Genomic DNA, 20837 nt, shown 5'->3' on the forward strand with positions numbered 1-20837 from the left:
TCCACATATAGCACTGAAGTATCCCATGAACTCTACCTTCAGCGCTGCAGTACCCTACGGACTCTGCAAGTAGTGCACCAATTGCATGCAGCAATGTAGAATCCTACAAGCTCTAGATGCAAAGCTGCAGAGTCATAAGGTCTGACTGCAGAGCACTACTTTAATGCTGCACTTTAGTAACCCGTGAGCTCCAGTTGCAGTGCTGCTGCACCTTATGAACTTTAGCCTGAAGCTTCCCATCTGCCTCGCTGCAGCACTGGCACATATTCTGAGTTCTATTTTGGCCGCACTCTGTTTTTATTTTTTTTAATTAATTTTTTTAATTTAATATCAATCAGGACAAGGCAAAATTGGGTGTGGATTTTTGCTCATCACTTCTTAACTCTAATGCCCCCCAATCTCTTGTTGTCTCTCTCCTTCTCTCCTCTCTCTAATTCTTTCTCTCCTTCGTTCTCTCTCCTCCCACTCTCTCCCCCCCCCTTCGTTCTCTCTCTTTCTCTCTCTCACCCATTTCTCTCTTTCTCTTTTTTAATATTTTAATTTAATCGCAAACAGGACAAGGCAAAATTGGGTGTGAATTTTTCCTCGTTACTTCTTAACTCTATTGCCCCCCCCACTCTATTTTTGACTCGCTCCTTCTCTCGCTCTCCCCTCGCTAATTTTCTCTCCTTCATTCTCTCTCTCCTCTCACTCTCTTTTCCCCCCTTCGTTCTCTCTCTCTCTCACTTTAGTAACCCGTGATTTCCAGTTGCAATGCTGCTGTACCTTATGAACTTTAGCCAAAAGCTTCCCATCTGCCTCGCTGCAGCAATGATACATATTCTTAATTCTATTTTGGCCGCACTATTTTTTTTTAAATGTATTTTTAAAATGCATTCTCAAACACGACAAGGAAAAATTGGGTGTGACTTTTTCATTGTCACTTCTTAACTCTATTGCTCCCCCACTCTCTTTTTGTCTCTCTCCTTCTCACTCTCTCTCTCCTCTCTCTAATTCTTTCTCTCCTTCATTCTCTCTCCTCTCACTCTCTTTTCCAACCTTCGTTCTCTCTCTCTCACCCATTTCTCTCTTTCTCTTTCTAACTCCTTCATTCACTCTCTAGCCCCTAACAAGTGGGTAAGCAGAGATTATCTTTAGCCTATCGCTACATTGCACTCACTGAAATAATGGTTAAAAAAATACATACAATTAGACAGTAATGTAGGGTGAACGGTAAGAATGTAGTGAGAAGGAGCAATTACAAATGGGTAGAGCCAGTGTTTTAAATGGGCTGGTACTGATTCAGGGTTAATTTGCTCAACTATTTTTAGTTTGCTTTATTTTAATTTGCTCAACTAATGAAAGACATTGCAAAATATGTAAAACAACATAATGAGGTATAGTTTCAATAATATTTAACTAATTTATATAAATCCATATCACATTAAACAAACATTGGCATAGCCAATAGGTCTCGCTTTAGTAACCATATAAGTGTTTACCCATGCAACAGTTGATGTTGTTGCACCAAGGATATTGTGCTGCATAACTAAATACTTATAAGGTCCCAAAGGCGAGACCTATTGGCTATGCCAATACTTGTTTTGGATGCAATCACGCTGCCTGTCTCTAGGCCAACAAAGTGATTTTGTGTCACCTCAACATCTGGCACGCGAACCAGAGAATCATTCTTACAAGGGTAGTCTATGGGTGTCCGCAGGGATAGCAGTATTATCCTCAGGGACGCCTGCTGTGCTCACAGCTCCACCCCACTACTAATGGGTAAGGGGCCAAAAAGTTGCATCACTTTAATGCGTCCTGAATCCACCCTTTATCCTGTTCCCTACCTGTTATTTCTTATCCTTGATTGCTCACTTTTTCTAGATTCTCACCTCGAAGCCCGCCTGTCTTCTTCTTCCAGACGGGGAGGCCCTCCTGTCTTAGTTGTGCAGCTTCGACCTGCATCACCGTGGAAACTCAGAGTACTGTCCACATCTCGATCTAAATACACAAGTAGGACTTTGAGCGTCCGAGAGACTCCGAAACCGGTTCTCGTTCAAAGCTAAACTCACCAGCAGAATCCTGCCTGTGGGTCCTCTCCATTGATTCTGTGCATGGCCTCACCTCCTCAAGACTCATGACAAGTCTTCAAGACTGATGAAGATGGTGCTGTAAGTGAGGCCACCCGGTGCTTTGCCCGGTGCTTTGCCTCCATCCATGATTTGCTCCCAGCCTTCCAGTCTAGTCCACAATAAAACACTGGCGACCGATTATACCATTAAAAACACAGTTTCAGGTCACCTCTTTTCTAAGACCAACTTTCTGTTACCCTCATGTATGGTTCTCCTTCTAACCAGTTACCTCTTCACTTCCTCCTCCCATTTGCATTTTCATCCCTCCCTTTTCCTAAGTTTGTACACTGCACTGGATATCCGTCCCCTGTTCTAAACCACATACTTCCCTCTCTCTCCTCATTTGCTCTTCCACATGACCCCTCCATCAATACCAATCTCATTTCTACAACTCAAACTCCCTCTCAACTCATTCTGTCTTCTACGATACACCTTTCATCTTCATCCCTCACTTTCTCTTCTCTCCAATCCATCCTCACACAAACTTACCACTGTTCCCATTCCTCAAAATATACCATTCCTTTCCGTCTTCTACCAGAGCAATAAACAATCATAATTACATGTTCAGCAATAAAACACACACTTCAAATAGCCTTATATAGACCTTATAGATCTGCATAATATACACAGTCTAGCTATAACAGAAACATGATTTTGAATCAGCACCAAACTTACTTGAAATACAGTTCTAGCACTTACCTATCACACGCTGCATTCAGCAGGGTAAAGGTAAATGCCTAGCTACATTTTACAACTCCCAATTCAGATTCACAGAAATTCCAGGCCCTCCTTTTTCATCCTCAGACTACCTGTCAGCGAAAAACACCACAACATCTAACTTCTTAGCTATCATAACAGTTCTCTATCATTCCCCAAAACACTGTTCCAACTTCCTGTTAGAGATTCACAGCTTGTGTGAACCCCTACAAGATACTGCTAACAAAATTCTAATACTTAATACCAATAACATCTAAAAAATAATCTCTATGAAAAACAACACATCCAGAGGCTGGTTAAATAAACAGCCGAGCACCAATAAAATCTAAAAAAAAATCTCTATGAAAACAACACATCCAGAGGCTGGTTAACTCAACAGCTCTCTCAAATGAAAAAATAACGCGGCAGACATCTTAAACGATTCTGGATAAAAACCTGCACGGAATCGGACAAAGAAGCCTGTAAATCACATCACAACGAATATGGAGAAATCTGTGCTGCCAAGAAATCTTTTTGCAGTGACCACATTTCCTGAGCAAAATAATCCCATGCACAGCTTTTTAAAATATACTAAGAGCGATCATCTCTCAATACCAACCCCAAACTCTTAAACTCTCAAGCAATGTGCATTAAACTTACCACATACTTTCCTCAGAAAATCCAAACCATTTCACCGACAATCTCAGTTCTTTAGATCTAAGCCAAAGACATCATTAAGAGGGTTTGAAAAAGGAAATCATCTGGTTCAATGCTAGATGCATGGCCTACAAAAGATGCTAGATATCGCCTGCATCACCAACGCATCCCTACAAAGAGGTCAGTTCCTCGACTCTTTAAAACACGCCATTGTTTTACCCCTGCTTAAAAAAAAAAAATCTAGATGCTTCCTCTCCAAATAACTACCTGTCCATCTCGGCTCCCCCTTTCCTGGCAAAGACCATTGAAGTAAAGGTGGCCAACCAATTACAGAACCACATAGAATCGTACATTCTGCTCTCCGACACACAATGCAAAGTCCCCACACTAAGAAAAAACCACTAACCTTAAAAGACCAAAATCACCCTGTGGCTTTCAACCTACTTGACTTTTCAGCTGTGGTTGACACTGTTGATTACAACATAGTCCAAAACTGCCTGAAAATCTGATTTAACCTTACTGGAAAAGCAAGGAAATGGGTTTAATCTTTCTTACAAAATCAATCTCAATCTATACGTCTCAGAGTCAACTGCCTAAGGATCAACACTCTCATCCCTCCTTTTCAATGAATACATATGCCCTCTAGCCCACCTGATCCATTTGACATACTTTACATGACAAGTACATGCTGATGATACACTACTTAGAGTAAGCAACATCTATAACATTGAAGTGCTCACCAAAGGCCTTTGCCTTCTCTCCGTCAACCCCAGGATGAACCTCACTGGACTCACTCTAAACAATGGTAAGACAGAAATCTTAATACTAAATAATGAGAAGGCACCGCTTCCAAGTATCTCCTGGTGTCCCTCACTTGACCATCCTGTCCCACCCAGTAGACATGATACATAACCTTGGTCTCCTGTTTCATGTACAACTATCTTCTGCACTCAAATTCAAGTGACCTTCAAATCAACACACTATCTGTTATATGCCTTATCTTAAATGAGCCCTCTTGCCATCCAACACAGAAAACTACTTACCAAGAGTATATCATCGCTTTCCAATATGCCTAAATCTAAAAAAGTTCTCTAAGTTTAAGTTTAGAGAACGCATCGCATTAAATCTAAAAAAAGACATTTGTAAAAGTACAACATGTTCAAAACTGAGCCCAAAGAATCCACTTTGGACTGACGAACAATGCCAATGTTAGCTAACCTTTGAACACAAAACACACTCAAGGTCCTCTGTCTTTTGTGGAAAGTCATCAATGCAAAAACTCAATGCAGAGAGCAAAAAATGTAATCCTGTCCATGTATCCACAGCCAGCTAGTATCAGGAAGTGGAGTGATCCCTGCGTATACATACATGTGATCTGCAAGTCACAACTCGGGATCCCTGCAGGACCAAAGCCTTACATCAGTGGTAAAAAAAACGAAAGTGATAGATATCCTCGATTAAATCTGGAAAACCACGGATTGCAATGGTTTGTCCATGACCAAAAACAACCTTTCATCCTTCTGAGGTCAAAAATGTGTGTGCCATCGAATTATATAAAGATAGCCTTAAATACAAGAAGGTTCTTTCTCATTACTACATGAAACCGTGTGACTCTCCCAATGTATCCGCTTTCTTAGCACCTTGAATCAGGATTTAGTAGATTATCCTTGATTTCCTTTTACCTGCTGTATCATTCATGTTTTCTGTATGAGTAATGATGACACCCCTGTTTCCATTGAACAGGAAGAGTACGTGCAAGAAGGGATCAGGTGGACGCCAATTGAGTACTTCAATAACAAAATCGTGTGTGACCTCATCGAGAACAAAGTTGTAAGTAGCTCTTCTGACTGATGTGTTCATTTCTTTTTGGTGAATGTCAGTAAATAAAGTTTTATTTCATTTCATGTGCAAACAAACAGTATGCTAACATCTAGAGTAGCAAAACAATATGAAAGGTGAGGCCAGTTCTCCGTAGGCACGCGTGTTTAGACACAAAGCTGCGACCGATCGATAAGGATCACCAGTCCCACATTGCCCCAAAATCTCTAGTTCCTCTTCTTCCTTGTGTTTGCTCTTACACTGCGATCATGAGCCTGCGCCTGTGCAGTGACCGAATGAGCACTGGAACCGGCGTTGATCCCATGGATCCTGCTGAGGGGCATCTCTTGCATCTGCTCCCCGCTTAAGGAAGAATTAAAAACCACAGGAGAAACCCGTAAACCCAGTTGAGACCTAGCTGGGTAGAGTATCATGCAACAATGACTCAATGGAGTCCATGAGGGAATACAATTTAGAAAGTGAATTAATTACACAATGCAGATAGTTCAATTTTTTTTCAAACGTATTTATATTAACAAAGAAAGAAGCATAGATTTATACTTTACATGGGTTAGGAAGCAGCATCAACCTTGCTTTTTTAGTTATGCAGGGTGAACACATTGTGCTCCTGAAAAGGTGTTTAACGCCGCAAGTAAAACACATGAAAAAATATAAATCAGCTTTTTTTGGGAGGAATATTTGGAAAGAAAGAAGCATAGATTTATACTTTACACGGTTCAAGAAGCAGCATCAACCATGAATTTTTGGTTGTGTACTAGGTGCAAGGTCCCTTGTCCTGATGATGACCTCAAATCATGGTCGAAACGCCATCGACTTGCATAGGCCTAATTGGGGATGCTAAATATGCCATGATTTTACACTACTTGTATCAAAGAGTAAATGTTCATGCATAATATTCTTTTCAAACATTTCTAAAAAAAATAGCTGATTTACATTTTTTCATGTTTCACTTGCGCAATCTAAATACTTTTCAGGATCACAATGTGTTCACTTTGTACCTAGTACACAACTAAGAAAGCATGGTTGATGCTATGGCTTAACCCATGTAAAGTATAAATCTATGCTTCTTCCTTTGTTAATATAATTATGTTAAAACAAAAATTGGAACTATACGTTTTGTATAATTAATTTACTTTCCAAACGGTATTCCCTCATTGAATCCCCTCTCAATGAAGGGTATCCTTGTGTTACTCCTAAGCTCCCATTGACGAGTCATATTTCATCACTCCTTGTTCACGAGACAGCTCTACTGGAAGACGCTCACCTAATCCTCTGGAAGCTTAACACTGAGCTCTATTATGTACAGAGTATATTGTACAGAGTCAAGTTCATGAAAAGGAGCTCTGCGATTATATTATTTATTTTGTTATTTTATTTCATTGTGCCAAAAAAACTAGCAACAAAAGCAGTGTAATGTACAGGGAAGCACAGAGCAGTCGGGCGAGCATCGAGGCCTTTAGCACATTTCCACACTACATGATGATTGTTGATAGTTTCCTTACTTCTAGTAGTGATGCATTCCAGAAGTCGGATGCAGGAGGCGATCACGCATCCTTTCGACTCTTGCTCCTCTCTCATGCCTCGCACTGACATTTACTACATTTAAGCAAAAGATGGTTGCTTTACTGCAGCGCAGGCGCCAGCCAACAGGCTAGAGTCGTCTTCCTCAAAGACACTGGTGTTGTATCTTCAAGACACTCATTAGTTATGCCATCTTGGTAGGATTAATCAAATTGCTTTAAATCATCTTTACACTTCTGGTTGTGAAAACTCTGGAACGGACTAACATGTACTAGGTGAGTGCCACCAGTGATTTACACAGCGGTAACACAAGTTCAGATTACCTACACACGGCAGTATTCAAGAGTAGGGGACTGGAGTTCACACCACGGGTGAGGGATCAACGTATTATGCTGACTTCAAGCAATATAGCGGGATTGACTTCCCATTCCCTGCTGGTTGTATCTCTCCCTCAGTATCGCTCTGAAGTCACTCCGTAGGAGAATGCTGTGACCCTCCCCTGTGTGGGGGGCGGTGCTGCCAGATCTGTATAAGATTGCATTACACATGCACTAAGACATAGGGCCGTATTTAAGGTTTGACAGAGTGGGAGATTGCTGTAAACCAGTACTTCTCCCGCCTCATCAATCCCATAACGTCCCTGCTCTATTTTCAGCCACAGAAACCGCTGGGCTACCCTTGGTGGAACCCCACTGACTGCTAGCGGTAACCCTTGACCCAGCAGTCCGTCCACCACAGGACAGCAGGATCACAGCGACAGTAGTCCCGCAATATTGGAGGCAGGAATATCGTTACTCATTTTCCCTGCCTTGTCCGCCATGCAAGAATTAAATAGCCCCCATGTGCAGGAAAAAATCTCCCTGTGCAGCAGGGCAGTGCTTAATTAGGAAGACAAAAAAACGGTGGTGCCAGGGCTCTCATCAGCAGTCCACTGCAGCTTACACCATACATTCCCCCCCAGTGCAGCCAGTGACAGTAACAACACAACTATTAACCATCACACTCCTACAGGTGTGACAATTCAGACTATTTAAGACCTCAAAGGCTAAAATAAGTGCTCGCTCTGCATGTATTAGTCATTTTTAATGTACAACTGTTGTTGTTATGTCCAAACTACACAAACAGCGCCACCATGTGGCAGGCTGTATAAGTGCTGGTATTGACAATTAGGTGCTGGTGCTGAGCACCGGAAACCACCGGCTCAAATTAAGCACTGCATCAGGGCCATTTCTTTTTTGCTCAGAAAAAAAGCCTGCTTTCATTCAATCGATCAATCAGGATTTATAAATCACGGCTAAACAAACAATAGGGTATCCAGGTGCTTTGGAAGTTTGTCTTCGCTGAACACATTTTTTTTGCCAATCAGGCACTTTAAAGATGGCTCCTGCTAAGCAAACATTACTTCTATGAAGAGAGCTGGCATGGCATTGGCTCCCTTCAGAGCAGAGAGATCCTGTTCAGGTAGGCAGGGATCTCTTAGCCGCAGTGAGGGGGGTGATTACCTGTCCCCCACCCCCTTGTGGGACGGCGGGATGCTTGCTCAGGCCTAAATAGGTTCTATAGTAATTTAAGGTCATTGTTTCCATGTTGCTGTGCTGTTTCTCCTTGCTTAGCAACTACTGAAAGCCTGTGACTCTAATAATGGCGGGATGGTCATGGTATTAAACGTGCACATATGCTTTTGTGATTGTAAAAGAAGTCATGTTAAAGTGAGCCGATATATACCAAAAATGCTTTTCTATTGAGCTAAGTGCGGCGGTGGTTCAAAACCTGCGGTGAACTGATGGGGTTGGCCAAATGTGAATTTCATTTTTAATTGTGACCGTTACTCAAAAGTTAATGCCCTTATTGTGCGTTTATATTCTATCCACTTCTGTTCTTTGAGGAACACGGGTCCTGTTGAGGTGTATACATTTTATTGGACCAAAGCTAGGAATAAACACATATTCCAGATATACTGACGACTGTGTTTGGGGCCTGGAAAAGGGGAGCACTGCTCTGCAATTGCCATTTTTTGGAAAAGTCAAAAGCGATCTGATTGGTTTTGCACACATGTTCCCTTGTATTGCCTTCAGCCTTTAGAAAAAGAAATGCCAATTCATTTGGAATTATGTTGCACTAAAATGCTCAATTGTCAATTTTTGGAAATATATATTTTAAGGAAAACTTACCGGCCGATTCGAACAGTGGCCTCCCCTCTCTGGTCTTCTGATCTCCACCCACCCTCCATTGTCCTCTATCTCCCAAGAATCAGGGCTCATCCATCTGAGAGCGCGTCGGGGAGTCTGTACATGAAGGGGTGCCTTCCATGCACATGCCGGGAAAGCCATGAAAACGGGGTTCGCTTTGGCCCCCATTTGGCTCGTCTAGTATCCTGTGTGTTTTCTGTGAAACCGGTTGATATTGGGGACAGTGTTGAAGGGCCTAGAGTCAGTTTTCTAAAAATAGCCCGGGGCCTCGAGTCTACAGCCCCAAGGAGCACATTTACACAGTCCTAGAAACATTAGATTTAGCATCAAACGAACTCTGAGGGTGGACAGTTTTAGCAGCCACTTTACAAGTGACTACTGTATTTCACTTCTTGTGCACACTCTGGGATGATCGGTAAAAATGAGTAACCTCAAGAGTCATGGGCTCGCGTTAGTAAGTTTCATAACGTTCTCATGTTTAAGTATCCACAAAAATCCCTTTTTAGCAAAAACCTAGGACCATCCCATGTTCCCATCCACGTGCTAGGCCCTAAACTGCCAGGCTTCCTGCCGGCTGGAAATCTACCAGCTCTTGGCAAAGGATAAGGGGAAAACTGAATTTGATTGTCTAAACCGGCTCCAAAGGGATTGTGTTTGCAGATTGGGAGATCAGCAGTGGTGTGGGGCAGACAATGGTGCAAGGCTGTGTGATGCCCCACTCTGAATGCGTTGTAAGATGCTCTGAGTATTTGTATGGGCTGGGCAGTACCTTGTGCTGTTCAAAGGTGTGTAATGTCCTGTTGTGTATGAGCTGTGTACCTGTAGAGGTTGCAAAATCCTTAGAACCTTGGTTGAATGACACCCTTTATTTGAGAGGTCCTCTTTTGTGTATATGTTTGCACAAGCAGGAACTGTACTGTGTCAGTGTGGCTTGTGGTATTTGCCTAGGGTGGTTGTGTCCTTGGTGCAGGTGTCAAAGATATGACAGAGGTTATATTATTTTGTGTTGTACAAGGAGGAAGGTGTATAGTGTCCTGGTTTGGTGTATGTGTTAGTTTACGTATTGATTGATTGTTGTTGAAATAAAATTCTAATTACAAAATATAGATTTTTGTTACAAAGATTTTTCACTTCTTATTGGAGTGAAATTAAGTATTTGTTTTTAATATTACAACTGCATTACATCTGAAACACTTTTATTTTATGTTTTCTGTATATTGTGTCAAACTCAAATAATGTTCGATGTTAAAAGGAAAGCAGTAAATGTCCCCTGGAGCCGGTCCTCCATTCATTAACAGGCTGCTTCCCCTGGAATCTCACAGGGCCTGGCACATACGGTCCTCAGAGTGGCAGCTACGCCACCTCCTGTAACCATGGCATAGTACCACTGCCTAGTAACACCACCGTAAGCAGAACCCAGCAGACCCGGTTTGCAAGAGCTTTGAAACTGAAAACAATGTGCAAATCTCCTGCGCGAGGCCGATACTCGCACCAGGAAACCTATCATTAGTCCCACCTGGGCAAATTAACCCCTTCTCTGTTCGATTTCTGTGCTTTACTTGTGTGGGGAGTTTTTATGCATTCATAAAATTGTGCATTATTAACAACTTGCAGAATATGGACTTACACTCGTATTTACATGTACACACTTATCTGATGCTATTGTTTTTTAAACAATTTTGCAATGACATGATAAGGGGCCTTTTACTTGCTTATGCTTACTAGGCCTCAGTTAGGCCTTGACGCCATCTTATTTAAAATGGATGTCTCACCCTGCCGGTCACTGTTTATTAATTCTGCTACAAACAGTCAAGTATTGTCATGCTTGTTTATTTCTTTTTAAACTCCTATTGACTTTGTTCTTGAGGAAAACTTCACAGCATGGGCTCAGTAATGTTGCAATCACTCAAGGTCTCTTATGTTAGCTCCCTGCACTGTATTCATTCACAATAGTTGACTGCTGCTTTGTTACTAATTTGTCCTGCCATCTTCTGATGACATTAGCATAGAAAGGTTGGGTCAATGTTCATGTAGTGGGATAATGCTTACATGGCAAGACAATGTAATGTTTAATAAAACCGTGCTCTGATTTGCTGAAATTATAAATCTCTGCACTTTCAATGTTAGCCTATGAGAAGATTTCTTATATAAATCCTCGATTTTGGGGGTGAACAAGAACTTTGAGACCTCTACGATGCTTGGGATGCTGTCTGATTTCTTACTGATTTGCTGCTCATTTGGGGCTGAGCCTATATGGCAATGATTTATGCATCTGCACTACACAATTGTACACTTCTGAATTTTTATAATAAATCTTTGAAAATGTTCTAATTCTGCCCTAGAACCCACTTATTGAGTCTGTCCTTATTTAATTTACTGTATTTTTGGTAGGTTGCATGGTGCCTTGTCTTAGGATACATTGCCACATGCCTCACACCTTCCCGGACCAATCCACCAATGGACATGTTATTGATATGTCTTTTGAGGTGTTAGAACATAGGGGTTTCCCGATCCAGCACTTGTAAAGCACCTGGCCATCGGACAATAAGGTCTTCATGGCACAGTGAGAAGACAAGCGCACAAAGTCAACAAACAAACGAATAAGGCAACCACGGGCAATATAAATAAAGGAAGAAAGAGTTGAGTAAACCATCCACAAAAAAGAATTTACAAGTAAAGATGGATGTGGTTCACCTGATTTAAAGAGGCAAAGCAGTTCCCCAGTCCAGGTGCTTGGAACATAAAAAGAGCCATATTTTACATGTTCAAATTTATTTATTTTTTTAATGGTCAATTTTCTCTTTGGACTCTGTCCCTCAGCCGTCGGCATTGCTTCGCTGGCAAATATTATAAGAGACTAGAGATGGGCAAGCCTACCGAAGGCTCGAGGCACATTTCCAGCTCTGATTTTGCCAGAGGTCCTAGGGTCTATCTCCGCTGTATCCCTCTCATGCACAATCACGTCATTCTGAAAGCCACCCTGGGGTTCCTCAGAGCTGCTTTGCATTTCCACGATCCCAATGCAAAAATCCAGAGGCATTGGCCAACCCCCCCCCCCCCCCCCCCCTCTGCTGCACCCAGAGTGGCTTGCTGAATGATGCGATGGTGCATGAGAAGGATGCATGAGAGAGCTGAAAGAAGGACTGAAGCACCTCTGCCAGCAGGGTACGATGGCTCGATACATTCACACCGAACCACTGAGCACAGAGCAGGGATGACGAGCAACGTGTGTGTTTGGACGTAACACTGGGCCCTGAAGCCCCTGTGGTGCAGGGGGCCCAAGCTTTCAGGGGGACCCCATTAATCCCAAGACCATTGAATATATGTGAGGTATGAGAGACCCAGGGTCCCTCTTTATAATTTGCACGAGTGGGTCCATCATTTTGTTACATCACTGCATCTGTGGTAGACTCCAATCCCAGCAAGTTCATTGCACAGGTTGGAAGAGGCAGTGCAAGTGGCAGGTAGGTGTGGGCTGCTGCAACTCATTGCAACTCGCAGTGAGCAGGTACATAGAAGGGAGGGAACTGGGGGAATGGCAAAGCAGGAGTAATGACAACAAACTAGCTAAACACAGTGAACGAATGCCTCTGATCATTAGGAGCAATGGGGTTTACAACCGAGTTTGCAGGAAGGAGAGAGGAGGTGAGAGCTGGAAAGACAAAAGAAGAAACAAAGGGTGGAGAAAGACAAGTTAACAGAGAAGTAGTGAAGCATAAGAGAGCAAGAACAAACGAAGGTGAAAGAGGGCAGAGATAAAGGGGGGAACGAAGAAGGGGAAAAAGTGAAGGAGCAAAGAGGTAGAAAACGGAGTTTGGGGAGAGTGTAAGAGAAAGAGAGACAGAGGCCAAACAGAGCGAGAGACAGAAACAGTGAGAAAGAGAAAGTCGAGACAGATAGCGAAATTAAAGGAGAAGGAGAGAAAAATGAGTCACATGATGATTTTATGTAGGTGTGGCTCTTGGTCTGGCTCTTAGAGCCAAGCTGCCCCCCTGGCTTGGCTCTGGCTCGGCCCTTCTGATGAATTTTCCTGGCTTGCCTACCTGTATCAAAGACATCTTCCAGCCATTGATTTCAGTCACATTAGCAGAAAAATAATTACAGTGAAAACAAGCAGTGAAAAGGAACCTAGCCACAGAAAAAGGTAAACCGAAAAGGACAGAATTAGGGCGAGTTTCAGGTGAGGGTTAGGTGAAGGGTTAGGGGAAAGTTAGGGTTAGGGTGAGGGTCCGGATTAGTGTGAGGGAGAAGGCTAGATTTGCAACGTGGATGAGGCTTAGAATGAGGGTGAGAGTTATTTATGTTGAGGGTTAAGTTGAATGTCTTTTATTCCAAACAATGTCTATAGTCTGGTGTGACCTTCTGTCCTGTCGGGCAATGTGCCAGAATAACGTTCTGCTGTATCCGATGCTCCGGCCGTCGGCTCAGGGAGGCATTGATCACAGGGAAAGGTGTGACGCTTCACCTGCGGATCCTTGTTTGCAAAAATGCATATCAACATATTCATCTCCTGTGGGTATACTTCTCCAGATGGGCGTCCTGTGTGCTGTTTGTAAATTTTGCACGTGACTTTTTTTGTGCTTGTGTATAGCTACCTAGCTGGTCTTCGTGGTAGAGTTGCAGTAATGCCCATTGCAGCCCAATTATATCTGCCTTTTAGTGCCCAAGCCACAGACACGGGCTCCATATTCATGCATGCACGCGTGCCCTGCTAAGCCACTGGTTCTTTCGAGTTTCTGGTGATGCCATGAGGATTTGTAGTTCCTGTTTACCTAGGCTGATCTGTACTTATGCATTTTATTGACATAGATCAGTTACGAGATGCATAACCTCAAGTGAAAGGTATCAGTACAGGCTTTTCGCACGTGACAAGTGAACAAATGGACAACAGATGCTGAGAATAATTGTTTTATGGTGGAGAAGTGTTAAAAAATGCCCTGGGTTTCTTTTCAATGACAATGCACCGCAATAAAGATATGAACATTGGTTGTACTGCTTGTGGTGAGTAACTTAGGGTTTAACTTCAAGGAACGTACACATAACAATTCTAATCATCAGAAATGTGTTGACTGACTTAGAATAAAATATTTGAGTGAAGCTGTCCATTTCGAAAGAAAATGCGCTCACTGTCCACTTCATCTTCTTTCCAGAACCCCCCCGGCATTATGAGCATTCTGGATGACGTCTGTGCCACGATGCACGCCGTCGGCGAAGGTGCTGATCAGACCCTTCTTCAGAAGCTCCAAATGGCGATTGGAACACACGACCACTTTAACAGCTGGAACCAAGGATTCATCGTTCACCATTATGCTGGAAAGGTACCCTAGGCAGGGCATTAGTGTGTGGTTAGGTGATAATTGGATATCTGTTATCTCTGTATTTAATACAGTGCCATCCAATATGAGACAGAGATAACAACTTGTTGACCTGGATAAGCATTCATTCTGCACAGCATTGGATTCAAATGTTGATCTTAGCCTAGAAGCCCTGCCTCAGTTGTTTAATAATGTTTAGTCACTCATTGAGGTGGTATCTTACAAGTCCCTTCCTCTTGCGCAGACTGACCTGATGATTAGGTTTGGCTTTGAGTTTGGTTTGTCTTGATATGGGTTTGATTTGAGATTTATTTCCTTTATCTATCTTGTCTCTATGGGAGACCAGTAATAGCCGGTTGATATTTTTGATTAAGTTAATCAACCTCTTTATTGAAAAGGTTAGTGTCAGACTTCGACAAAAAACGTAGATCCACTGCGAATCCTTGTCATTCCTGAGTGTTTCTGAAGTTGTCAAGGATTTAAATACCCACACGAGAAATACGTAGAAACAGAGAAGGGGATGAAAGAACACCCGAGTGGCCTATCCTGGAGGTGCGGAGTTCACCTGAAGAGGTAAGTGCTTACCCAATTTCAGGGCATAGGAAGTGGTAAAGGATGAGTCAAACAGGATACCCGCATTGATTCATAGGATGCAGAAGGGCAGGAGACTCTTCAAACAGCAGCAAACAGATGGTAAAACAAACAGCATCCAAACACAAGGACAGATAGCTGAAGAGAAGTCCTCTGAGAACGAACCTAACCCAGAAAGGGAAGGGAGAGAACAAAAAAGGGGGGGTGGGGGGCAAGGCAGAGTGGACGGATCAAGGCATTAATGAGAGAAAATGCACCTATGATTTGTTGTCATGCAAAGAGATGTGCGCAGCGCAATCAAGTCTCTGCTCTACCACTATAGACCTGGAAGTGGATTCTTGAAGTTCCTGTACACAGTAGTCATTAGTCAAATCTTTCCCAAATACTAGTCTTTCATAGTACCCAGACCCGTCCCAGCCTGATTCAAGTGATTCTGTCATTGATGGACGCTTGACACAGTGATAATTTGACTTCTAATGGAAGGTGCCCACAGTTCGCAGTTTGAGCAAATGTTTCGATCTGTGTGCCCTTCTCTTATCGCTGTAGGACAGAAATCCTGGTACTTAGTTTGGAATAGGCTGTGATTGTGTTATAACTGGCTAGTGTGCACAGTGGTAGGTTTGGTTAGTTTCACTTTGGTAGGGAATGAGTTGTATTGTGTTAGTAATTTAGTTTAACTTGACCAGAGTTGTCGTGGCATGGTCCTTTTGCATTGGGTTTAGATTGAATTTAGTTCATTGTGTTCTTGTATGGTTGAGGTTCTGTACGATATTGTACTATTTTTAAAAAGGTGTAGACCCATTTGTTGTGTATTCTTGAACACTGTCAAAATGTTTACGGCCAAAAGTGTTCTACTAAATGAGCACACCCATTTTTCAAGAACCATTTTGCTGGACATCATGTCAAAATATGACAATTTAAGCCCATTTGATCCCAGTGAGGTTGCTTGTGGTTGGTTTGATGTTTTGTAGTTTGGTTTTATCCACCGTCTCTCATTTTAAAATTGGGTGTATTAAGTTCCATAGACGTGTGGATTTACTTATGGTTGCAGATTTGCTAGAAGTTGCAAAACTGTCTCAATGATTATAAATAAAATCCTACTATCTATAGTATGAGCTTTCGAGATGTGGGGCATGGAACACAAATACTTTATGTAAAGAGCCACTTTGGTGCCATATTTAACACTGTGACATCACACTCATCGACTAACACAACAGCAAGCGCATCTTCGAAGATCAACCGGCTAGTGCTGATCTCCCATATAGTCAGATATCTAATTACTCCTAATATATGCATTGAAATGTCTTGAAATTATGACAGCCACCAAACCATCCTTTTCAGGGTCACTCACCAGAGCCTTGACCGGGCGAAATGTACCAGAGTTACTGTGTTCAGGAAAAGATTGAATAGTGCGCCTGTCAGCCTTTGCCTACAGACACTGCCATTTTCTGGAAACCTTTTTAGCTTTTGGAGCTTTCATTTCAGTTGTGAGTAATTGGTTAACAACAAATGTGTGTGAGTTAAACCTCCTAGAATGTAGAGTGACTGATGTGCTGAACGCTCCAGTGCTTGCTCCATTGTCATTATTGATTTTATTAGGTGTCTTACGACATGGATGGATTCTGCGAGAGAAATCGAGATGTTCTTTTCATGGACTTGATTGAGCTGATGCAGAGCAGTGAACTGTAAGTGGCCCTAGAAACAATATTATAATCCGGTGATGAACACTAATTATTTATTCCAAATACTTCAGCATGCACCCACCATCCTTTGTTTCAGTCTGCTAAAATGTGAATTGTTCTAATCCATCGCTGACCATGACCTGAGTTTTGAGCATCGTGCAAATTGTTAATGATTTCTGTTATAATGACGGATGAGGTGTTTGGGGGTGCAGCCTTTCATCAGTGCTTCTCATCTTGGTGAATTGATAAAGTCTACCTCTTGAATTATTCTGATATGGTTCAAGTAAATACAGTGGCGGCTCCTCCGTTAAGGCGAAGGAGCGTCACCCCACTGTACTCTCAGCAGTCCAAAAGGAAAAATAAAATGATAATAACACAATGTTTTTATAATTGTATTTTTACAGTATTGAGCTAGTTTAGGGCGGGACGGGGTTGGGCTGTCGTCAGCAGGGAGGAAGAGTGGTGGGCACCCTAGGTGAGCATCATGGATTAGCCGTCCGTCTTAGCATTTCTCCTTTCGGCTGGGTGGAGAACAGTCCCAGGCTCCCAGGTACTGTCTGAGCGGTAAACCAGGCTACTCAGACCAATCACGGCGGTGCTGTCATGCTCGTAATGCTATTACCAGCATGACAGCGTTGTTGTGATTGGCTATGGGGAATCTGGGAGCCGGTGAGCTGCCGGGAGTCAGGAGCAGAAAATGACAGAGGGGGGAGGTGGCCAGCTGGCAGGTAAGGGATTTTGTATTTTATTTTTCCTCCCCCATACCCTCCCTCTCTGCTGCCCACCAGTTTTTATTAGCGGCGAACGCCACTGAGTAAATAAGAGACACTACAAAGATGATAACTACACTGAAAATACGTTCCAAATAGTAGACTTCCTCCCAGTGGCATATGGATTACATCTCCATCCCTGGAGCATTCGGTACATGCCTTCAGGAAGTGTTGATCTGGCTGACTGCCGTCAATCACAGTATAACTCTTTGGACACTTTTCAAACAGCAATAGGGCGTAGTAACTCTAGACTGCCCAAAAACAACAGCCTTTGTTACCATTATCATAAATCTTCACAGCACAGAGGGAATTTGGGCCCTGCCTGTAAGGTACATGAGCGAAGAATTAGGAGACAAGAGTTCACCAGCTGCATACTACTGACGAGATTCGTTTCATCGGGGGAAGTCAACTGCTGGCCTCTTACTACCAACAGTCTCCCTTTACCTCCTCACCCGGGAATAACAGTAATCTTTACATAGTCATGTTCTCATCCATCAGAGGTTCAACAATCTTAAACCCTAAATATATGTTGATGTATGTTGCCTACATTTGTTTGGGTAGATATTTATTGTATTCATTATTATTTTTCATTTACTGTTTACACAGAATTCTTTTTTTTCAGCAGGAGCGCCTCAGACATGAGGTGCTGTATGTAGAATAGAATGTGTAAGATGCAGTTGAAACCAGATTGCATAATCCAGAATGTGGAGAGATGGATGGATACAGAGCAGTGTTTAATTTGTAAAAGAATAAGTTCCTGTGCCCAAAAGCTCTGCTCAGAAGCCCGTGGCCGGTGCAATTAAATGTTGGCATCGGTACCAAGGCTGGTAGTCGTGAATCCATCTCAGGCCTCCTCAATCCACTACCATCCACTCTCGGCCCCTTTGTCACTCCTACAGGTCCCTGCTTTCTCCCTTTATGAAGTTTGTTTGCAGTGCTTAATTTGTCAAAAAAGTAATAATAATTGGTGCCAGGACCCAAGATATTCCCGAAGAGGCTACCGCAGCTTGCACCACCTACAGGTCCTGCTTAAACTGGCAAATACCAGAATAAATGCCAGCTACTACCATCACCCTTCTATAAATGTGACAGTTGGGACTATACTAGATTACCTCAAGGTATAATATTGGGCTGGGCCCGCTGATATAATTACTTTTTGTGATATTTCGCATTGTGAAACACCGCTGCTCCTGAGCATTTTTTTAAAAAAGACCAACAACGCCACCATATGGTGGATGTTAAATATGTGCCGGTGCTAAGAAATAAGGGCCAGTGACAAGCAAGGGAAACGCCGGCTTAAATTAAGCACTGAACATTACATATATTTACAACTTGAGGCACACAGGGAGGAAGTGATTTGTACAGAATCACGTGGAATAGGTTGAGTGCCAAATTTGGGATATGATTTAAAGCCTCCAATTTGCTAAGTAAGCAACTAAATCACTTTTTTATTTTTTCATTTTTTTGATTTTTGCTTTTCAAATAACAGTATAGAACATTTCATAATTTCAAATTCATGGCATTGGTACATTGTACATATCATATATAATCACAATACATAAATCACATTGCCGCAAAACATAACATCACGCGTATTGAGATTTACAGACATGGTAAGAGCAGGCTTCAGCTTGTAGGGCGAGGTTGAACAGGGTAGCAGTATAAGTACCATACGGTCATTACACATCTGTAAGCGACAGCAGGTAGGATGTGAGTGGTCCCCAAATGTCACGTGGCTCGGATGCAGATGGTAGCTCCTCTGCGTAGCATGTGAGCTGGTCACGGCAATATGTCAAGTCCTGCAGCCACAGTTCCGTTGTAGGCACTATTCTACTCTCCCAGCAGAAAAGGCAACTAAATCAATTGACTAAATGTTCAACATCCAGAGTTTTGTTTTAACTCAATTGCGCTCATGAAATGGAGTCCGTCAGTCAAAGTTATTTGTTTCTCGAGACAGCTGTACGTGGCTCAATGCTAGTTAGGAATTTTTGCTTATACATTTGTGCTTATTTACTTCTATATCCTTCCTATTCATTCATGCATGTATTGCACATTTTTGATGCATGCTAGCACGCACATGGTATTCGCATATGCTGCTGACTTCAACCTATTTACGTAATACCTCATGTGCAAGATCGAAGGACAGTCAATGGAGGTGTGCAAGACAGTCTTTTTGAAGTTCAAATTTTGTTATGTAAGGTGGTTTGGGCTTGGTGATTTGGGCAGTTTTTGAAACACCTTTAATTATGTTTTAAATATATGGCACACACGTTATGCCTCCATACAGCTGATAGAATTGTAATGTATTCAATAAAATCATAAAATTATTAAAACAAGCACATATCAGTATCATCTGTTTAATTTTTCCAGACCATTCATAAAGGCCCTCTTTCCAGAAAATCTTCAGGCAGAGAAGAAGGGTCGCCCAACCACTGTCAGCAGTAAAATCAAGGTGTGTATTACTACTCTCACCGAGCACGCGAGGAAAGCAAACCCTACCCTCCTTAGGAGAGTTACCTTCATCCTTCCATACATACATACATCCTTTCACAGATCCACCTATCAATATGTCCACATATGTCCATCCATAATTTCACCGATCCATCCTTTCACTTTTCGCCATCTTTCCATTCCTCATCCTTCCACTCATTCACCCTATATAACCTATTGTGCGTCTGCTCCTTCAACCATCCTCTTACATTTTAATCTGTCAATCGTTTTACCATTCCAACCTACCATTCACCTTTTCTTCCTTATTTCCTTTTACCTTTCCTTCCTTTCAGCCTTCCTGTCTCCTCCCGTTCTTTCCTCCTTCTATTTACCTATCTTTTGTCTTTACTTATTACTTACTTTTTCATGCTTACTTTTTCTATTTGACCCTCTTTCTTTTCTGCTATTTTCGTGATTTCATCCTCTTTCTCTCTCGCTTTCCTTTGCTGTCCACCTCCCACTACACTCTGCTATTTATTGCCTAATGGTATTAATTATGAGCACTTTATAACCAGATCTGCAGACAGAAGAGGCCCATAAACAACTAATAAATGTTTACTGTGACCCACTTCCTCAATCCATGGCACCCGATGGCAACCCCCGCTTAAGCCGCTTCCCTATGACTCTGTGTATTAAATGTAGCTTTTTATGATTGAATCATGCTAGCAGAGGGTTGGGTAAACCAGTATCCACCTTTCATTCATTAAAGTAAGACCCACATACTAATACAGATATTAAGGATTCATGATCTGAATCGTGACTTATAATGGTCTCTCCAGACTATTGCCAGAATATCTCTTAGAGATCTGTGTTGGGGAACATGTAAGTGGAAGTGTCCTGGAGCTTATTGACATAATAATAATTAGCATTACGGGCTTAAGCAAACCTTCCCGCACAATTATGGTTGACTGCATCCGAAACCCTTACACAAGCCCTCCTTGCTAGATTGTGTATGGTAGGCGGTACTTAATTTGTT

General features: G+C 42.3%; 1 protein-coding gene across 2 annotated transcripts in view; it reads left to right on the forward strand.

Moving 5' to 3' along the window:
- MYO1E (myosin IE) overlaps positions 1-20837 on the forward strand; it is a 541337-nt gene that overhangs the window by 385453 nt on the left and 135047 nt on the right. For both annotated transcript variants that reach the window (XM_085643738.1, XM_085643737.1), the window contains exons 13-16: positions 5208-5294; positions 14164-14331; positions 16519-16604; positions 19742-19823. In XM_085643738.1, the coding sequence (XP_085499864.1) occupies positions 5208-5294; positions 14164-14331; positions 16519-16604; positions 19742-19823 (423 nt within the window). The remainder of the gene's footprint in view (positions 1-5207; positions 5295-14163; positions 14332-16518; positions 16605-19741; positions 19824-20837) is intronic.

This window comes from Triturus cristatus, chromosome 3_1, assembly GCF_964204655.1.
Source record: "Triturus cristatus chromosome 3_1, aTriCri1.1, whole genome shotgun sequence".
In the NCBI taxonomy this organism is placed as follows: domain Eukaryota; kingdom Metazoa; phylum Chordata; class Amphibia; order Caudata; family Salamandridae; genus Triturus; species Triturus cristatus.